This window comes from Bison bison, unplaced genomic scaffold, assembly GCF_000754665.1.
Source record: "Bison bison bison isolate TAMUID 2011002044 unplaced genomic scaffold, Bison_UMD1.0 scf7180017864388, whole genome shotgun sequence".
NCBI lineage: Eukaryota > Metazoa > Chordata > Mammalia > Artiodactyla > Bovidae > Bison > Bison bison.
Genome location: NW_011494960.1, coordinates 6154074 through 6176819, shown reverse-complemented (window position 1 = coordinate 6176819; position 22746 = coordinate 6154074). Strand labels below are relative to the sequence as shown.

At 37.8% G+C, this 22746-nt stretch overlaps 1 protein-coding gene and 1 pseudogene across 1 annotated transcript in view; one reads left to right on the top strand and one right to left on the bottom strand.

Moving 5' to 3' along the window:
• TSG101 (tumor susceptibility 101) overlaps positions 1–22746 on the bottom strand; it is a 36957-nt gene that overhangs the window by 2063 nt on the left and 12148 nt on the right. Inside the window, exons 5-8 of the mRNA XM_010858474.1 lie at positions 21949–22075; positions 18554–18620; positions 15693–15784; positions 1207–1409 (exon numbers count right to left, since the gene is read on the bottom strand). Coding sequence (XP_010856776.1) covers positions 1207–1409; positions 15693–15784; positions 18554–18620; positions 21949–22075 — 489 coding nt within the window. The remainder of the gene's footprint in view (positions 1–1206; positions 1410–15692; positions 15785–18553; positions 18621–21948; positions 22076–22746) is intronic.
• On the top strand, positions 11130–12628 carry LOC105002016 (annotated as a pseudogene).

The window sequence follows — 22746 nt, the reverse complement described above, 5'->3', positions numbered from 1 at the left end:
ATGATTTTACACTAATTGTAATTATCCATTTGTCAGACATCTACAACTCAACTTCATACAAGCAGACTTGCTAATAAAACAATGCTTAAACAACTCATGGATGAGATTCATGTTTCAAATACAACACATTTCAAAGTTAGAGGATAAGGTGTGCTCTAACATGCTAAGTGCAGACAGGAGATGCTAAGCTGAGCACTTTTGGCGGCAGTGATAAGCCTGTCACTTACCAGTGATAAATACTGCAAACTAAGCCATCACACAAGACACTTTCCAGAGGAGGTTTCTTAAAATCATAAAAGAAGCCCTTCTTTCAAAACAAGTGGACATCTGCCCCAGAGGAAGAACTTTCCCCAGTCTATACAGACAATTCAATGCACAGAACCCCACAAACACTTGAATCTTAGTCCCAAGATATAGCAGGTGGTGGCTGCAGGCTCTAAATTGTACGGGTGCCACTTCCCTCATTTGAAAATAGCTGACTGTCAAGAAGCGCGTTTTACACCCCAGAACCATTTATTAGACTAACGTGTACATACCAATCACTTTCTCCAAAGCCCTCAAACACTCAATAAACTCTCTATCCTTTCATCAAAAATGCACACTTACTGGAACAGATTCTCCCTCACAAGAATGAAAGTGAAGAGTGAAGCTGGTGTTCAAATTAAGCTAGTGCCTCTACATCTTTAAACAAAAGAAGGCACAGGGCTGACTTCTACTGACTCTTCAGGGCACAGCAGTCTGATAAAAATGTGAGAAAGCTGAAGAGCTAAAGGTTGCATACCAAAGATACTTTACATATAGTTCAAACAATGTTTGGAAACAAAAAAGAACTGATCCTTAAGTCTGCACCCCAGGTCTGCAGATCTTTATCATGGCTTAGAACTCTCTCAAATTCTTATTTCTGGATTAACCGTCTGGTAACATCAACACTCAAACAGTCCTCCTATGGGTCAAAACATTATCCCTCAGCGTGAAGGTGCAGGCGAAAAATCCTCTAAAATACATCCACTTCCCAGTCAAAGAATGTATTTCAACCACAGGCTCTGTTCTTTAACAAGCTGTATAGGAGCTATGTTCAAGTGCTTAAAGACTGTGTACAATCGTTTGAACTCTAATACCCACAGTACCCAGGGTAGCCATAGTACATACAGGAAACTTTGCCATAGCTACAATTAAGATAGTGCAGTTATGCAATGAGTTACTTACTACTTCTTGATCTAAACGGTTAACCATCTCCTCGAGTTTCTGGTGACCTTTTTTCAGGTCTTCCTCTGTTCGTTTCAAGGCGTTGAGTTCTGCCTGGGCACGATCCATCTCCTCCTTCATCCGCCATCTCAGTTTGTCGCTGACCGCTGAGATGAGAGAGGCTCGGATAGTGTCCTCACTGATTGTGCCATCCCTACTGGGACCTGCAGGCGGAAAAGGCAAAACGCTTGCTTACTTCCCAACCTCTCTCTATTCCTTTCACGGGGATCATCACAGAACAGGACAAAATACGAGTCAACACTTTAAAAGTGTGAGGAAAGAAAATGTTGTATGCTGCAACTTCATTAAACATAACATTAGAACAGGAGCTGATTCAGAAATACTCTCCCCATGAGAGGTTACTTCTTGTTGTTCAGTCACTAAGTCGTGTCCAGCTCTTTGCAATCCCATGGGACTGCAGCATGGGAGGCTGCAGTGGAGGCTCCTCTGTCCTCCACTATCTCCTAGAGTTTGCTCAAATTCATGTCCACTGAGATGGTGATGCTAACCATTTTATCCACTGCTGCCTGCTTCTCCTTTTGCCTCAATCTTTCCCAGCATCAGGGTCTTTTCCAATGAGTTGGTTCTTCACAAAAGGTGGCTAAAGTATTGGAGATTCAGCATCAGTCCTTCCAATGAATATTCAGGGTTGATTTCCTTTAGGATTGACTGGTTTGACCTCCCTGCAGTCCAAGGGACTCTCAAGTCTTCTCCAGTACTACAATTTGAGATTACTGTTTATCCATATTTACCCACTTTCTTGGCTTACAGCCCAAACAATTAGCTATTTTCTCAATGAGACAGAGGCTCATCGAGAGCCTCTACAGATATCCCTACAGATTACAAAGATCCCTAAATCTCCAACAAATGGAACAACAAATTTATAACAAGGAAAAACATCTGATTCAGGTCAAGTCCATTCTCAGGCTTTACTGCTAAGCTGAAGGGAAAAGATACCACCCACTCTAGAGGCCATTAAGATTGAGAATGGGCAGTTTCCTTAAACTAATGTACAGGTTAATACGGCTTCCTTTCTGTAAGATGTTTATTCCTTTGCCAAAAGAACAGGAAAGAACAGATGTTACTGGTTTCAAAAATAGAGTCTAAGTCTACAGTTCTGTTTCCCCCCCTTTTTTGTTTCTACCACAGAAGAACTGTTTTTTTGTGACTTGGGTTCTATTCTTCTTGCAAGTGAAAATGAGCAAAAACAGTATCTCCCATGGCCACGTTTCCCTGAGGAGTGTCCTTCGTCCATCTGTGCTAAGGACACTGCATGTTTACGGTAAAAGGAAAGGCCCACCATCAGACTCTCCTGCTAAGTCTCCCTCTTTCCTGTTAGGAACGTCCTGCTAAGAAGCACCCAAACAGCACCCATACTCCAGCATTTACAAAGAGGCAATTAATATTTTTGATTATTACCACATAAATCCATATATGCTTTTCAGAATTTACTTCCAATTTTATAGAAGTATGTCAGCTTATTATTTCACATTTCTGAGAAGCAAAACTATTAACTTTCAGATGTGTGCTTTGGAATTCAGAGTTGTAAAGCCAGAGGGTAAGTTGAGGTCTTATTTTTCATATCCCTGACCTCTTAATGCCTGACTTTTCCAAAGCGTTCTCATCAATTTACAGTTACTGTATCATCTCTGGGCTCATTCCCCTCAAATTTTCCCATAATCTTCCTCAGTGACCACTTCTCTATTCACATCCTCTTGTATAGACACCTCTTAGCAACCTCCCAGAATTCACCAATTCGTATCTCCACTTATTCCTTCTCGTACCTTTGACCTCTTGCTTCTTCCACTCCTGTTTCCCATGAGTACCTCCCCTCGGTCCTAACTTCTTGCCCATCTCTTAGTCCTGAACACAGGCTGCCTGCCATGACAGCCTCTCTCTCATTGTGTCAGATCACCAGGCATCTTCCAAAGGCCTTGTCTGCCATAACATAAACTAAAATCTTGATCCTTTGGATTCTTTCGTAAAGCCCTAAGCCCTCTTTTACCATCTTCTCATAAAAGAAAAAACAAAAACAAAAGTCCTCAGAACATGTTCAAAGACTGAAACTACCAGATGGGAGTCTTCCACTCTCTTCTCCCATTCTGCTTTGGAACAAGAATCCTAATCCTTTAATTATGTGCCTGACTCCTCACTATTCAAAAGCACTCACTTCCCTTTCTCAGGAAGACAACCTGCTTTCCTCTCAGTATGACTTAAAGATTTAGCTGTTTTAGACAAAACATTTTTGACCTAAATTAATGTCAATCTCCCAAGACAATAGAAATAAAAACGAAAATAAGCAAATGGGACCTAATCAAACTTACAAGCCTTTGCACAGCAAAGGAAATCATAAACCAAATGAAAAGACAACCCACAGAATAAGAGAAAATATTTGCAAATGATGAGCGCGATGAGGGCTTAAATTTCCAAAATATACAAACAGCTCATCCACCTTGACAATAAAAAAACAATCCAATTGAAAAATGGGCAGAAGACCTAAGTAGACATTTCTCCAAAGAAGAATAAAGATGGTCAATAGGCACGTGAAAAGATGCTCAACATCGCTAATTATTATAGAGAAATGAAAAAACTACAATGAGGTATCACCCCACACCAGTCAAATTAAAAAGTCTACTAATTACAAATGCTAGAGAGGGTATGCAGAAAATGGAAACCCCCTACACGGTTGGTGGGAGTGTAAGTTGGTGTAGCCACTGTGGAAAACAGCTTGAAGGTTCCTCAGAAAACTAAAACTAGAATTACCATATGATCCAGCAATTCCACTCCTGGGCATATACCTGGAAAAAATTATAGTTAAAAAAAAACATATACCCCAATGCTCACAGCAGCACTACTTACAACAGTCACGACATGGAAGCAACCTAAATGCTCATCAACATTGTATGATGATACATACATACATATGTACATACATACATACATAAAGAGGATACAGTGTATATATACAACAATACCACTCAGCCACAAAAGAACTAAATAATGCCATCTGCAGCAACATGGACGCAATGAGAGGTTCACACGAAGTGAAGTCAGAAAGAGAAAGACAAACACCAGATGGCAGTACTTACATCTCACATGTGACACAAATGAACCTATCAATGAAACACAATCAGTGACAGAGAGCAGACCGGTAGCTGCCAAGGAGGCGGGTGGGGGAGAGACGCTTGAGAGTTTGGGGTTAGCAGACACCAACTGGGGACGTCCTACTGCGCAGCTCAGGGCATTATATTCAACATCCTGTGACAGAGCATCATGGGAAAGAAAATGAACAACGTGTGTATATGCATGCATAACAGTCATTTTGCTGAACAGCAGCAATTAACACTATAAACCAACTCTACTTCAATTTTTAAAGAAGACTTTAAGAAAAAAAGACTTTATTTGGACAGAATTTATGCCAAATCAAAATCTCTAGTTTTTCACATTGCATTAATTTATTTAAATCCTAAGTGACAGCAAAAAAGGGTACAACAGTTTAGAATTTTGTGCTCAAAAGGTGATTTACAAAATAATGACTAGTAGAGATGGTACTTCACTAAGCCCTCATTTTATGATAGATGCATTAACAATAGGAATTTTAAAACTTTTTTCTGAAAGAACTTTCTTATTACGCCCATCTGAAACGTTACTATGATTCCTGTGAGATACAACAAAACTATTCCGAGAGATTAGGAACCCAAATGATATGAATATGGTTAGGCATTCAAACATGTGGTCAATCACATGCTGTCAAAGTGTCCCAATCATCTGTGCAGAAATGATCTGAACTAGTACAAACTTAAGGGTCTTCTTGGAACTAGTCTGGATGTTTTACACATAGACACATCAACAAACTTTGGTAAAATTATTATATTAAAATGGATCAAGTTATACTGATGCTAAATTTTCAAAGCCCAATTAAAAAACTTTAAGTCCTGGAATTTATATTGTTTCTCTTATAAAATACATTAGGGCAAATGAAATGCTACCGTACAGGACCAAATAAGTCCTTTGAAATAACTCTCCAGCTAAAGCCACTAACATTAAAGATGAGAAGGAAGCTGAGGCAGCAGTCACTTGGCTTTCAAGAAAGGTCACAGTTCACCCGAGGAGCCTAGAAATGCCAAGGCTAGACCTAGTCCTCTCCCTTATCACACAGAGACATGTACAATATATCTGAACATTTTAAGATATGTTCAATATATGTGAACATTTTAACATCCATCAACTTTCTAAATAGAAGAAATGAATTGTAATTAAGTTATGAAATGTGAACGCCAAGAGAAAAGCCCAGATTAAAGTTCAAAATTAAATGAACCATGACAAAGAGATTGTTTATGGGGGGTGGGAGGGAGCTTCTAGAGGGAGGGGATATATATACACAGTGATGACTGATACACGATGTATAGCAGAAACCAGCACAATGTAGAGCAATTATCCTATTAAAAATGGAAAATAATAAAATACATTTAAAAAAAGATTGTTTATATAAACAAGTAAGAAAAAAGTTTGGTAGAAAATTCTTTTCTTCTTCCTGATTACGTTTCAAAAAATCTTTTTTTCTTCTCAAATGTCTTAAGAGAAATTTTAATTTGTTATAATGAGCCTTGGATTAATAAGAGTTTATGGCAAACTGCCAAACCTCAAGTCCCTACACATTGACCTTTACTCATGCAGAATCAGATTTCAGACGTGCCTTTCTACAACTCCAGATTAGCAGCAATTGAAGAGGTAACACAGATTTTGAGAAACAATCCTAAACAAAACTTCATTTAATTGTCAGATAGGATTCAATCACTAACCTTAATGCTTAAGAAGTGAGATAATTTTTCTACTATTAGGAAACCAATACTCTACTCAGTGAATCTGATAATTCAATTAATAATTTGGGCCTTCCTGATTTAGAACCATTTTTTAAACATTTAAAGATAATCAGTTTTATTTATCTCCTAACAATACTTACTGATGATCACTACTTTCTACAACTCAAAAAAAAGCTCATTAGAGAAAGAATCCATGGTAACCCCAAGGAAAAACACAAAATAACTAGTAACTTTTCTGACCTCACATCTAACCAGCAAAAGTGAGGCATTTGCCCCCCAGCATTTTTATTTCTGATGTTACCTGCTCAAGACTCACATAATCATCTTCAGTAATAATGGCATTTGTGCTACAGAGCAAATTACAGAGCCTAAGCAATCTGAAACAGAAACTTACTGACCATCTACTCAGAAACTAGGTCAAGAGGACCCTGGGGATCACCAGATCAAGCCCATGTTAGTTCCTTTTATGATAAAAACAAAAAAACAGGTCGCTCTGAAACAGAAACATTTCAAACAACCATATGAGCAAAAGTCACTCTGATTTATGCTATTAAACACAAATCAAACAAATTCATTAAGCTGCTTACAAAGGGCTTTTTATTTATAGTCTATGAACAAGTAAGCTTCTAATACTACTGGCCAGGCTCTGGGCAGGTCATGGAACTTTCTTCCAAAGAAATCAGGGGACCTTAATTTTTCTTTTTTAATCTTTTAAATACTATTAGAGCAATACTCTAAAGTTTCTATAACCACAACCAATGAGAAAAAAGGAAAACATGAGCAGGTTAACACTTCTTGAAAATAAACACAGCAGAAAAAAAGATTTAAATTAATTTACAGAACAGTTCAAGTATTCAAAAATGAAGGTTAAGTACAGACCTTATTAAAATACGATACCAAAGTACTATTTTAAAAAAATGGTGCTACTATCATAATAATGAAAGATACTACTGGCAAGGTTTAAGCACAAAGGCCAATTAATTTGAGGGAGAGATTCCATCCTTAAAAAAATGGGTCAGAATCAGTCATTCCTTAAGATTATTTTGTGAAGGAGCACAATTAAAAAGTCTATAATACTAAAGAACAAAACCAGAGGTATCGTGCTCCATGATTTCAAACTATAGTACAAAGCTTTTCAGTAATCTAAACACTATGGTGCTGGGATAAAAACAGACACAAAGATTAATGGGACACAACAGACAGCCCAGAAATAAACCCACACTCACACGGTCAATTGATCTCTCACAAAGGAGGCAAAAATACAGAACGGGAAAAAGACAGCCTCTTCAGTAAGTGGTTTTGGAAAGACTGGACAGCTTCATGTAAAAGAATCAAACTGAACTACTTTCTCACACTATATACAAAAATAAACTCAAAATGAATTAAACTTAAATGTTTGTAAGACCTAAAACAAGACACCTAGGAGAAAACACAGGCAATACTAGGGATGAAACATACAACATGACTAATGTAATCAACGGTGCTATATAGGAAAGCTGTTAAAGAGTAAATCCTAAAGAGTTCTTATTTTTTTTAGTATTTTTTTCCTTTTGTATCTATAGAAGATGGCAGATGTTCATTAAACTTACTGTGGTAATCATTTCATGATGTATGTAAGTCAAATCATTACACTGTACATTTTAAACTTATACAGTACTATATGTCAATTATATCTAAATACAACTGTAAGAAAGAAACTTTAAAAGAAAACATAGGCAGTATACTCTGTTTGACACTGGTCTTCACATTTTTTTGGATACGCTTCCTCAGGTAAGGGAAACTAAAGAAAAAAAAAGCACCTCCCCCCAAAAAAAAACCCAAACGAAAAAACCAAATGGGACTACATCAAATTAAAAAAGCTTCTGATTAGCAAAAACTATCAACAAAACGAAAAGGCACCCTACTGAATGGAAGAAGATACCTGCAAATGATATATCTGATAAGGGGTTAAGATCCAAAATATACAAAGAACTCATACAACTCAGGATTAAAAAAGACAACCTGATAAAAAACGGGCAGAGGACCTCAACAGCCATTTCTCTGCAGAAGACATACAGATGCCGTGAAAAGTTCACCACCACTGGCCCTCAGGGTGCTGCAAGCAAAGCCAGAGTCAGAATGGCTGTTACCAAAAGGAGAACACGTGCTGGTGAGGATGCGGAGAAAAGGGAACCCTCATACATCGCAAACTGGTGCATCCGCTACAGAAAACACTATGGAGGTTCCTCAAAAAAAATTAAAAATAAAACTACCATGTGACACAGCAATTCCACTTCTGGGTATTTTTCTGAAGAAAACAAAAACAATGATTCAAAACCATATATGCACCCTATGTATTGTAGCATCGTTTACAATAGTCAAGATACGGAAGCAACCTCAGCATCCATCAACAGATGAATGGGTACCCCTCTTCAGCACATGTGACCACCTCCTCTGTCCTCACACAGGTCCAGGCCACCATCTCAGACCTGGAGTCTTTTAATGGCCTCTTCAAGGAGGCCACCGTTCCCTCCCAGGGTCTGGCACAGAGGTATCTGTTAGAACATCAATCAGATCAGATCACTCCTCTGCTCCAAGCCTGCCCATGGCTCACCAGCTCACACAGAGGAAAAGCCATAGGCCTCAACCTGACCCACAGGGACTTAGTTGAGCCAGCTGTTTCCTCTCCAACCCCATCTCCCCACACACCCTTAACTAACACCACTGGCCTCGCTGCTGTTCCTTGAACCAGAAACATACTCCCACATCAAAGTATAAGGTGTAGAAGCCTTTTTCCAGGCTTGGAGAGAACTCTTCAAGCAGAGGTAACAGCAGTGAATAGATCTCCAGATCACCATACAAGCAAGCAGAGCACAGATGGTGTTGAAACAGCAAACCAGGGTGTTTGCTGCTCAGGGGGCTGCAGGAAGCCAGTGGTGTAAGCAAGGTGGATGTAAAGGAGGTGAGAAGAGGAGGCAGTCCTCCCCCTCCAGGTCTTCCTGTGCCCCTCTTCAATTTGAATGTTTCTAGATGGCATTCACCTGGGTATCTCCACCTGGCACACTGAGTATTTTCTGTAAGTTTGTTTCCTGTCCTCCCTCACTGGAATGCAAACTCCATGAAGGCAGTAAGTTACTTTGTGTTGTTCCCAGTGGGGTTCTTAGTCCTGGCATGTAGCAAGCACTCAGTAATTACACACTAAATGACCACATTAATAAATAACTGAAAAAAACCAAGGGCTTCCCTTGTGGCTCAGCTGGTAAAGAATCCGCCTGCAGTGCAGGAGACCTGGGTTCAATCCCTGGGTTGGGAAGATCCCCTGCAGAAGGGAAAGGCTACCCACTCCAGTATTCTGGTCTGGAGAATTCCATGGACTGTAGAGTCCACAGGGTTGCAAAGAGCTGGACACGACTAAGCAACTGAGCAACTTTCATTTCACTTCAACTGAAAAAACAGATGAACAGATAAAGAAAAGGTGGTATGTGTATGTATGTGTGTGTTTGATGAACTGACAGTACATCCTCTAATGAACTTCATAAGGGAGCCAGTGTGTCGATGGACTTTCTTCACTGTATATTCAAAACGTGCAGAGGTTTCACTGAGTGGCACCATACTTTTCTGGGTACCATATGGGACCGCACTTCAGTAACATTCTTGAACATTTGCTTGATAAATCTTAAATCTTTCTTAATTTGGACTGTCATATCCAACAACTTCATCACTCCTAGACGGCCACCTGGGTGCACCCCCAGCATGCCGGAGTCTGACAGAGTGCTACATGTGAATCAAGGTGGGAGTGACTGGTCCATATCACGCCACTCTTTGCTATCCAACAGTTTGGCCTTCTCCATGGGAATGCCCTGCTGGGGACCAAAGCTTTTCAAGGTGCCTGTTTTTCAGCCCTGAAAACATACAAATGACCACATATTCATACCTGCTTCTGCTTTTTTCTGGCATCTGCTATTAGAACAAACAAATACTAATGTTGTCTCCTAAACTTATTCTTTATAATTTGGTGATGGTCAAGTAGTTTTAAGCCTTTAAGATCAAGTTCTCTTATAGTTTTGGCAATCCCAACTTGGTAAAAGTTATATGCCCAGTCCTAATAAAAATGTTTGAGTCTTAAAGAAATATATACTTGAATCTGAAAAAACAGAAATTAAAAATTTTAAGATTTTTTAGATATCAAGGAAAGTTCACCTTCCTTCTGATGCTTTGTTAACAAATAATGGGCCGAAAATCTCAGGAAAACCATCCAAATTCCTCATCTTTTCCCACTGATCTTCCAGTATAAAATGTTTTTGATAGTCAAGTGCAAAGATGACATCCAAAAGTAAACCTGATTTTACAAGAACTTCAAGGAAGAATTTAAGTTACAGATCATAATTTCTCCCTCATTAAATTATATAAATGTATTAAAATATCACTACAGTTGCCCAGACCTGATAGAAAAGCACCATCAAAAGGCTTTTCATTATTCAACAGCTGCTGTCACTGTTTAGTCAATGCCCTCTGCTGCTGCTGCTAAGTCGCTTCAGTCATGTCTGACTCTGTGCGACCCCAGAGACGGCAGCCCACCAGGCTCCCCCGTCCCTGGGATTCTCCAGGCAAGAACACTGGAGTGGGTTGCCATTTCCTTCTCCAGTGACGAAAGTGAAAAGTTAAAGCGGAGCCGCTTAGTCGTGTCCGACCCTTAGCGACCCCATGGACTGCAGGCTACCAGGCTCCTCCGTCCATGGGAGATTCCAGGCAAGAGTACTGGAGTGGGGTGCCATTTCCTTCTCCAAGTCAATGCCCTCAGTGACCATCAATCTCATGAATGTAGTTTTAAAGGTCAGGTTAGGCCAGAAGCTGTCTGAGAGGTAACCAAAAAGGTATAAAATGAGATGACAAAACAAATTCTCTTATTTTCTTTTAAATGGTGTTCAAAATCTACATGGAATGGAGTCAGAAAGAGCTGTTTTAAGTCCAAAGATCTGCATCAATCCTCAGTCTTCTGTATTATTTCAGAAGAGACTGCTATACAGAATGTAATCTCCCTCTTCCAGTAAGCAGCCTAACTAAGGTGACCTCTAAAAATGATGTGCTATTCACTTGACCCAGAAAACCCCACAAAATCCAGCAAACCCCACAAAATCCAGCAAACCAAGGAGTTCAAATCTTCATGTTCCCTTTAAGAACACTTGTGAAACTGCCCAGGCCATTAAGGGTACGCGTATCCAAAAAGCCCCCAAGTATCTGAAGGATGTCACTCTACAGAAGCAACGTGTGCCATTCTGTCGTCAATAGTACACTGGAGTTGGTAGGTGTGCACAGGCCAAACACTGGGGCTGGATGCAGGATTGACAGCCCAGAAAGAGTGCTGAATTTTCATTGCACATGCTCAAAAATGCAGAGAGTAAAGCTGAACTGAAGGGCTTAGATGTAGATTCTCTGCTCACTGAGGACATCCAGGTGAACAAAGCCCCCAAAATGCGGGTCAGGACTTACAGAGCTCACAGGGGGATCAAGCAGTACCTGAGCTCTCCCTGCCACACTGAGACGATCCTAACTGAAAAAGAATAGACTGTTTCAAAACCAGAAGAGGAGGTTGCACGGAAGAAAAAGATATCCCAGAAGAAACGGAAGAAACAAAAACTTACAGTCTGGGAATAAATGTCGCAAAAAAAAAAAGGCAAATAAAAGTGTTGGTTGCATTAAAAAAAGTAATCTCTATCAATTCATTTTAAGTGGTTCTTTTACTTCTATATTGTTCAATATTGCACAAGCATCCACACTAATAATAAGGTACGAGTTAATTAATGATGCCTTGAAACAAGTCTTTGTTTTATATCATAAGATCAAATCTTTAAACTATCAAGTTCCACAAAAGATAAATAAACACATCAATTCTTTCTCATGCCTTAATAGTACAAATCCTGAGGACCACAGGCAGATTGAGAAAATGCTGACTACTTGTGAGCTCTATATTCAAATGATACTTTTATGTTTCTGCTTTCCTTTATGACAATTTTGAAGTTCAAGAGTGTTTTTCACAATGTACTACAAAAATATGATGAAAAAAATCAAGTAGACAAGCAACAAAGGGTAAAAAGCAACATACATTAACGGATATTCTAGATAATCAAAGAATGATAATTTGTTTCTAGACTTTCTAAGAAAGTACTCTTAAAATACAATAAAATATTGCTTTGATAACTTGTTCTAAAAACAAACAGTAGATTTAATTCAAAATATACCATTTTCCCCATATTCCTATTTCTTGTTATATGGATGTCATTTATTCTAAGCTATAAAATGCTTCATACCTATTGCATTGAAATAGGTTAACATAAAAGATCTTTGGAAACTTAGGTTCTCTACAAATCAGATACCATCATCCCAATGAGAAATGATATGGGGTTAACAAACAGCACTATTAATTTATTGATCATGCCTGAGCCCAAATGGAGAACTTAACAGGAATTAGTACGTTTTGCTTATTGGATTAAGGATTGCCCATCATCAGGTTTCTAACCCAAGCATTTAAATTACATTGTAGGACTTCCCTGATGCTAAATGGATAAGAATCTGCCTGACAATGCAAAGGATACAGGTTTGATCCCTGGTCCAGGAAGATGCCACATGCTGCAGAGCAACTAAGCCAGTGAGTCACAACTACTGCACCTGTGCTCTACAGCCTGCGAGCGCAACCTCTGCGCCCACGTGCCACGAGTAGCGAAGCCTGTGCACTCAAGCCTGTATTCCACAAGAAGCCACCGCAGTGAGAAGCCAGTGGCCACAACGAAGGGCAGCCCCTGCTCACCACGACTAGACAAAGCCTGCACACAGTAATGAAGACCCAGCACAGTCAAACACAGATAAATAAAATCACACTGTAAAAAAAAAAAAAGACCTGTATTACAAAAACCAAAACCAATGCCACTAGAATCTCAATAATTAGAATGTATCAATGACGAAAACAACTGAAGAAAACATTTTTGCTGGAGGGAGGGATATTTACAACAGATATCAGGATGGTTACAATCTATCAGAAAATGTAATAGAAAAGTAAACTTCACAAGATCTATTGGGTTGGCCAAAAAGGTCGTTCGGCTTTTCCCATTTTACAGAAAAACCTGTATGAACTTTCTAGATGTTCCACATGTTTGTATACGTGTGCGGGGTGGTAGTGAGAAATAGATTGGTCAGGGTAGGCCTGACTACTCCTTGCAAAGGAAACAGGCAGTGGACAAATTCTAAAACGCAAGAGGAGGAGGAGATGAGTTGGAGATGAGGTCAGAAGTAATGGGGAGGAAAGCAGGATCCTAAAGGGGCTTCTAAGCCTCAGAAATGTGGAATGAATTCTGAGTGAAACAGCAAAACCTTGGAAGGTTTTGAGTAGAGAAGTGATATAATTTATTTATCTTTTAATAGGCTCATTCTAGCTGTTATGCTAAAAACAGATATGGGGCTAAGGACAGAAGGCTTTTGAAGTAAATCAGATGAGAGAACGGTGATTTGGATCAGCACTGGATATGATCAGATTCTAGATATATTCTGAAAACAACAGGTTCCTGATGAAAAATCAAGGATGATGCCAAAATCAGAGTGTTAAGTAGGAATCATGGAGGTGATACCTTCAAGGATCACAGCCTTGTCATGGCAAAGGGGCCTGTATAACTCATTGAAGCTATGAGCCGTCCTGTGCAGGGCCACCTAAGATAGATGGGTCATAGTAAAGAGTTCTGACAAATTGTGGTTCACTGGAGGAAGATGTGCAATCCACTTAAGCATTCTCAACACGAGAACCCCATGAACAGTATGAAAAGACAAAACAGATATGACACCAGAAGATGAGCCCCCCAGGTTGGAAGGTGTCCAATATGCTTCTTGGGTAGAGAAGAGGGCAATTATTAGCTCCATGAAAGAATGAAGCAGATGGGCCAAAGCGGAAACAACGCTCAGTTGTGGATGTGTCTGGTGGTGAAAGTAAAGTCCAAAACTGTAAAGAACAATACTGCACAGGAACCTGGAATGTTAGGTCCACGAATCAAGGTAAATGGGAGGTGGTCAAGCAGGAGATGGCAAGAGTTAACATCAACATCTTAGGAATCAGTGGACTAAAATGGATGAGAACCGGCAAATTTAATTCAGATGACCATTATATCTACTACCGTAGGAAAGAATCCCTTAGAAGAAATGGAGTAGCCCTCATGATCAACGAAAGAGTTCAAAATACAGTACTCAGGTGCAATCTCAAAAACAACAAAATGATCTTGGTTTGTTTCCAAGGCAACCATTTAACATTAATGGTTTAATGTTGGACAGTAATCCAAGTCTATGCCCCAACCACTGATGCCAAAGAGAGTTGGCAGAAAGAGTGCCTGAAAAACAATGGACAAGAGATTCATAACATTGTTGTACAGCAGACAGTGACCAAAATCATCCCAAAGAAAAAGAAAAGCAAGAAGGCAAAGTGATTGTCTGAGGAGGCTTTACAAATAGCTGAGGAAAGAAGAGAAGTGAAAGGCAAGGGAGAAAGGGAAAATATTTATAACTGAATGCAGAGTTCTCAAGAATAGCAAGGAGAGATGAAAAGACCTTCTTAAATGAACAATGCAAAGAAAGAGAGGAAAACAATAGAATGGGAAAGACCCATTCTCTTTAAGAGTAGGGAAAAGGCAAATACGGTGGTACAGGTGGTAGTAGATAGTCAGGAAGGGTGGTGGGAGTCTGCAGAAGTTCCTGTATCACTTTCATTTTCTCAGCTGAAGAAAATTACATTTCAGGTAACTCTACTAATAAGCAACATAAAAAAGCAAGAACTACTGGTCAGAAATAATAGGTCTTACCTGACCCACTCATATTTCCCAATGGTGCTTTCTTCTCCTAAAAATGCACATTTATCTTTACATATAACCAGGCTGGAAAACCTAAGAATCTTTTGATAGTTCAACATATACAAGGTTCACCAATAAAAACACAGGAAAAAGTGATTAAGAATCAGTCAAATTTATTTCTATGCTCTGGTAAAAGGCTCATTTATATGATGATAAATCACTTTAAGATTTAGAGTATAGGGCACTGACCATTAAGAGCTTTAGCTCTAAAAAGAAACAATACTCTAACAATTCACATATAAAAGTGAAATGGGAAGAGGGTGATAAAATTGATGGTATTTAAGGGTAAAAATCTGTAACAAGTAATAAACCATAGGGGTTTCCCTGGTGGCTCAGTGGTAAAGAATCCTCCTCACAATGCAGGAGATGTGGATTCAATCCCTGGATTGGGAATATGCCCTAGGGAAATGGCAACCCACTCCAGTATTCCTGTCTGGGAAAGCCCGTGGACAGAGCCTGGTGGGCTTCAGTTCAAGGGGTCACAAAAGAGTCAGACATGACTTAGTGACTAACAGCAAAAGCAGCAGCAGTAAACCATAGTAATCTAATGCACAGTATAATGGATATAGAGTATAGTAGTGTACAATAATTATGTAATCACATTATTATATATAAATCTATCAAAATAACAGACTGCACTCCTTAAAGTTACACAACGTTACATGTCAAACTTACTCAATAAAAAAGAAAAGTGAAATGTACTTTTCACAACAGGAGACTGAATTTCCTTCTGAGCAGAAACACAATTTTGAAGGGTACTTACCAACAGTGGTCACAGGAGGCTGGGAAGGGTACTGGGAACTTGTTGTGGCAGGATACTGACCACCAGGTGGGTAAGGACAGCCTGTGTAACCACTAAAGAAAAGAACAGAAAACATTAAATACTGTGATGGCCCAAACTCTACAGAATCTTTAAGAACCCCAGGAAGCTAAGTTGGATATTCTGTTGTTTTACCAATTAATGACTTTCCAGTTTTAGAGTTACAGTCGTCTATTTAAGCAAAGTTCTACAGAAATTCCATTAATGACACTGGATTTAATGAAATACTCTTGCTTGGCTGTGGTTTTTGTTTGCTTTTTCTTGCCCCACAGCATGCAGGATCTTAGTGCCCCAATCAACTATGCCCCTTACAGCGGAAGCACAGAGTCTTAACCACTGAACTGCCAGGGAAGTCCCCTGGCCCTGGTTATTTGAGGGCCACCTTCACAGTAGCAGAAAGCAACTTGAGTTTTTCTAAAGGCAATCCAACAATATCAGAACTGAAAGCAACAGGTATTTTGTGAGAACTTTTCCATTCTGATTTCCTAGCATGTAGTACTCATATTCCATGAAAGTTGCACCTTTATTCTTTCTAGTTCTCCTACTCATAATCCTGTATTTTCCTGCCATATTAGGGTGTTTCCTTATTCTTTGCTGGGTTTTTTTTTGTTTTCATATCATAGCTGTGACTACATAAATGAGCTGCTGAACTTGATGACTAGTAAGTTTCCTCTCAGCTATAAAATGCTATTACTGTGTGCTGCTCCCTCCACCTCTAAATGGAGAAGGAAATGGCAACCCACTCCAGTGTTCTTGCCTGGAGAATCCCAGGCATGGGGGAGCCTGGTGGGCTGCTGTCTATGGGGTCGCACAGAGTTGGACACAAATGAAGTGACTTAGCAGCAGCCACCTCTAAATGCTTTCTTTTCTTCTTAAGGTCATCCTCATAAATCAGTTCCTTCATGTATGAAGCCACCTCTGAGCTCCCACCTCCAAATCAGATGCGACCTCTCCTTTAAAGCTCAGTTTATCACAGTATTTACCATTTTCTGTCTTTTCTGATATCAGAAACTCTTTCTAATAATACATGCTTGCTAGTATATATACCAAAACTGAAACAACTATTCTTGACATATTTTTTTAATTCCCTTGTATACATGCTGCAGGTGCTAAATAAAACTTTCAAAAGATCTTAAAATTTGAAAGAGACCTTAGAGGTTATCTAGTCCAACTTTCTACAACAAGAATAAATACTCTCATATTCACTGTTTTAAAAATACAGATTCCTGAGTCACTGACTTATTAACTCTCCTTTAGGATAAAGGGAGAAGGGAAAGAGGTTCTCAAGCTCTTTTGCCAAGACCTTTCATATGCTGAAAGATATAGATACCAATTTGAATAAAGTTACCCTTAACTCATAGCATGTCATGAGATTAAAAGTTATATCACACACACACACAACTCCATTAAATCTTTGAAAAATAGCTGCCTCAAAAAGCAACTTCTTACCAATAACCTTACAAAAGACACTTTGAAGGTTATGTAAGATTAAGTGAATATGATTCACATTCTGTCAACAGTCAATATTTTCAGCCTTCATTTTTATCTACAAGTCTTTTATGAAGTGGCTTTATTGTTCAGAAGTCCATTTCCTTACTGTGCTTCTAATAATCATTCCCTATATACCTGAAGTTCATTCTAGTTTACTAGCAACTGTTGATTATAAAGGCTTCAGACAAAATTCCATTTCTGTAACTTAATCAGAAAATTAACAGCCTTAAGAAATCTAAAACTGATAACCTGTTACTGTATATAACCACCACAGGAATCTCTCTCTCTTGTCTCTGATGGATGTTCATCTAGTCTCTGCTTACTCATCTAAATGTAAAAGAATATTTACTACCTTATTAAGCTAGTCCCTGAACTAAGAAAGGCTCCCAAATAAATATGCTTGCTAAATTTAACTTATAAGAGCCGGCATATTATATATGTACATACATATGTTTATTTATGGCAGGTGTTGAGGAAATTTGGCTGCATTTATTTGTGAGGTTTTTTTGAAGCTGAGAAGAATTGAGGGTTAAAATTTTGGTAATTCTTATTAATTTCTAGTAGCTGTAAATTTCTTCTAGGCACCAAGTGCAGGCCTGTCTTGCATTCTAAGCTAGTCCCAAGACTACCTTGGATTCTAAGTTAACCCCAAGGAGTGGACACTACTCCTAGACTACCACTGAAACAGGGACACATTTAAAACATGGGTTAATAATTATTTCTTACTGATTTTTCTCACATGTATTATTCACAGACTGATTTTACTATTAATTTACTTCTATAATATTATCATCATATGGGTAATAAAGGTTGGCAATAAACTGAATAAAGAGTAGTCTATGAACTGAATAAATAAATATCATGGGGACAAGAGTGAACCCATCATATGAACTATTAATTCATTCCCTATAGTTTACAGAAAAGGTCAGTTTTTTAAAAAGGATATTAAAATATTTTTCTCCATGGCTGAATTCATCATAATTAGTATTCCACTAACCTTTCAGCTATTTACAATGGATATACAGCGTTCTCAAAAGTAAAGAAGCAAAGATTTCAAGGTCCAAAACTAATCAAGATTATCGTCATTTCCCATTCCTTTTCTCTCTGTAAACAGAATAGAGCTGCATTTCCTTAGAATGGAAAAAACTCCTGTTCAACTATGTACATACCATAAAATTTCACCAATAAACTGAGTTTTACCTTCCATTAAATTGCAACCAAATTTACTTTAATGCCCTAGTTAGCACCCATTATTTTATTCTAGATCTAACAGAATTTCTAAAACAATTATTCAAAAGATATTTTTTCATTACCTGGGATTGGGAGGGTACCCGGATGGGTATGCAGAAATCCCACTTGGCATGCCTGGCATGTAGGAAGCTAAAAATAAATTTTAACATTTTAAAATAATATGCACAGTCCTGGATATACAGATTATTAAATAAGACTTACATCACCATCAAACCACAGCAAAATTTCATACAGGTAAAGAATTCAAATCTTGCCAAAAAAACAAACACTCCATCCGTATTAGTTCTTTACTACAGCTAATAAATATCTTCAAATCACATAATTCTAAAAGCATTAAACATGAGTTATGACAACACACATGACAATCCCAACAAGGAATAACTGGCCAACAGGTCAACTTGGTTAGCTCTTTAAGCCTAAAGGAGCCTACAATCTGAGAGACAGGAGTCAATTCAGTTTGGAATTTGGAGGAAGGGGTCTAAGGTCAGCTTCTTACAAAGTGACCTCTTTATTATATCTAAGATATCTTTTGATATTTCTTACAAGATTATGTTGACCAATTAGCACAGTTGGTTTTGTTGGCTTGAGTGAAGATTTTAAAAGACTTCAGATTACTATTAAGAAGTCCTACACAAAACTTATACTCACCTCAATTAGTTAAAACAAAACAAACAAAAGCTTGGAAATACTAAGGGGGAATACTAAGGGGTTCAAAGCTAGTATGCTTAAAGAATGTTTTATATACATTTTAAAGAGAACACTAATGATATAGAAGCTAGTCAGTGGTGCCAAGAAGCTAACCAACACTGAAGAAGAAAAAGAGAATTTCAGCCTTAACTGGAAATGACTTGTCTGAGAATCAAATTATCCTCAGTGAAATTTTTCTCACTGAATATAATGATGAATTAGCTATTAATTCAATCAATAAATATTTTAGTGCCTTCCTATGAAAGGTATCAGATTGAAAAAAAAAAGACTTCCTGGACTCAAGCTGCTTATAGTCTTATGAGATAAACAAAGGAATATCAATACAGAGGGACAAGTTGTTATGACAGGGTGAGTACAGAGTGTTATATACGGGACCGTATAGGAGGTAGCTAATTTCAACATAGGACATGGTGGTAAAGAAGAGTGATCGAGTAGATGAATAGTACACAAAGGCTTGAAGAGAGGCAGAACCTTCGAGAAATAAATTTTTGGAGTACATAATGCAAGTAGATGGGAAAAGCTTGCTGGGCTCTGACTACAGGCCTTAAAGTCTTTATCAGAGTTGCTGAGCTTACATCTCCAAGTATCAGTGTTCATAGTGTTCTTGTTAAGTTGAATCTATAGGTGTCAGAAGTAAATTTTTTCTTAAGAAAAATGAAGCTAAGGATGATGTTTAATGCTATTTCAGAAAGGGAAAACACCTTCCAAAATGTAACAACTGCTAAATCTCATAAAATATTTCTTCTTCCCGGGTCAAAACACGGTTGATCTTTATGAACATCAAATGATGAGGCCAGCCACTGTTAGGTATCAGCAACACGTACAGTCACTTACTAGTTTCTCTCTCCACGTTAGTTTCTCTCGCACACATATAAACAACATTTCACCATTATAAGCAATTTTCTCATAATCATAAGTAATTTTCCTTTTCTAAGGTTCTGCAAAGCTATTAATTTGACCAAACTCTTCAAATTTTGATTTTGGTTAACAACAAAAGTTATCTGAGTCCAAGACTGATAAGGAAGCAGATAATGAGATGAAATAATTTCAGGGCTAAAATAAAATGGAATACAAATAAGCATAACATATATAAGGATTAAATAAGAACTAATACGAAGTGTTTAGCTGTGTCTCACAGTTACCACTGATTAAGTGTTGACTATTACTGTCAAAAAAATGAGGTTTGGCCATAGCACACTTTTTTGGTGTGACTTCTACCAAAGATCAAAAATATTTAAAGATAATGATGATAATAATAATAGAAGTACATAATTTTTCAACTAGAAGATCGTATTTGTTTAAGTATGGATCCAAATTTGTGGGCTATTCCTTGATGTCTATGTGTAGGACAGAATTTAGACCTTCATTTCTTTGCAGTCATACCTAATAATAAAGAATATTATTTAAATGTATAAAAAGTATTGAAACTGTAATGGGTAGACAGTAAGTTGGTCTCTGAGTAATTCACATATATTAGCTCTAGACTGTTTAGTGATTTACAGTGAGTGAGTACAAAATGGAACTGTAACAGTAATCTATTTAGTGAGCTCTCTTTCTAGAGTGCTGCACTTCCAATGTTAATATAAAACTAGAAGAAATTTAGGAAAAACATGTTGCGTAGGAGACTAACTTTCTTACCTTTATCGTTAAGTGGTCACTGGCTGTGTTATTTGAGCAAATAAATATGAATGATGAGCTAGGAAATATTTGGCATTTCAAACTTAGATGGGCAAGATTAATCTTGTATATTAAAATCAACAGAATTTATTAAGATGAAAACAAATTTCTGGACCAAAAGAATCCCTAGAATCTACTTTATTAAAGGAGCTACAAAATGCTACAACCAAACTTTTTCTGGGAAAGTAGGGAAGGAATAGGATTCAGGAAATTCTCTTAGATTCCCATTCAGCTTGTGAGTCAAGATGCTACTCAAGATAGAATGAATTAAAGAGGAAGAGGATAATTTTCAGCAGAAGGAAAATGAAAGTTTATGTAATCTAACTTATAAGACAAATAAATTTGGTTAATTATAATAGTAAACAAAGTCTGTTAAAACAAACAAACCACAGCTCAAAACACAGTAAACAGGTTTAGTAAAATCAAAACAAGTACAACCAACTCTCAATTATCTATGGTGATTTTAAAGTATCAGTAAGAATTATTTAAAAAAAAATACCAGAAATAATAGAGATAATGTACACCAATTAGGGGAGAATTGATACTGACTCCATGCCCCATCCCCTGGACTCAAAGTAAAATGAATTGGCTGTACTCAAGAGAAGAAAGCTGAGAGCTAGAAGGTCATTGTGTATACCCAGAATAGCTGAACATGAATGATATAGTTGATTTTATAATTATTATCTACAACACTGATCCTGGAGTTGCAAAGAAAAGGAGAGGTCAGATTGCCTTTCAAGTTGTATCTGCCTCCAAATTGATCAAATAAAGCTATTCCATGGCATGCATAATTAAAAAAAAAATTCCAGCTCTATTCCAGCATTCTTTCTCCTCCATTTTGGAATCCAGCACACCCATAGTTAGATTTCTACCCACAAACGAAAGCCCAAATGCCAGTCTTTGTTGGGAATCTGTACATGCAGATGTGGGGCCTCAGAATACCTCCAAAAAATCCACTAACTTGATAAGCTAAAAAAGCAAAGGGAAGTCATTAAAAAAAAAATTCTTTTACAAGATTTTCTGTTTTCTTTAGTTTATATGAGTTTGAAAATCAAATCTCAATTCTACTTACTATTTGGTGGCCCTGTTGCCTGGTATGGTGGATAGGATGCTGAAACAGTAGGACGAGAGAAGACCGGAGGTTCATCTCCAAACACCACGATCATGACTTGAATAAGCCCCAACAAGTCTGACTGTGGCTAAAAATGGAAAACAAATTTAAGGCAGTTACAGATTTAATTTTTGGTAAACAGGAAATGTCTGGCTAGTTATCTGTTTTCAACTTAGCTCCACAATTTTCTTTGTAGGACTCCAAATGTGAAAATTACATTTAATTAACAGAGAGCTATGTGATTTCTTATTATTTATGTGTAGCAAGGCTGCTGTTTTATGTATAGAAAACCAGCACTAGCAAAAGCACTATACTGCAAAATTCAGATAGTAGTGTTCTTCATGTGACTCCATACAGCTAACCAAGATTTATTATATTTCCAGAGAACAAATTAAGGATTCTGGTACAAATTTAGGTACAGATGTAAGCACTAGTCACAAATATTATTTAAGGCCTTTGAAAACACATGTTCCTCAACTAATTTTTATTAAAGATAGTACTGGAATTTCTTAAATTATAAGTAGACTCCATCTTAGAAATTACTAGATTGTTGTACAGAAGATACAAATTGTTAAAGGATCTTTCCTTCTAATACCATAGTTACAAAGAGAGTGCTGTATCCCATAAAGGCTGCTAAACTTTTTTCTCAAATATCTACTGATCACTAATTTAAGACAAACTATGCTAGGCAAAGTCGTTCAAACTGACTTATCTGATGATCCCGTTTCCACCCCTTACTATATTTTGTGTGTAGCTCAT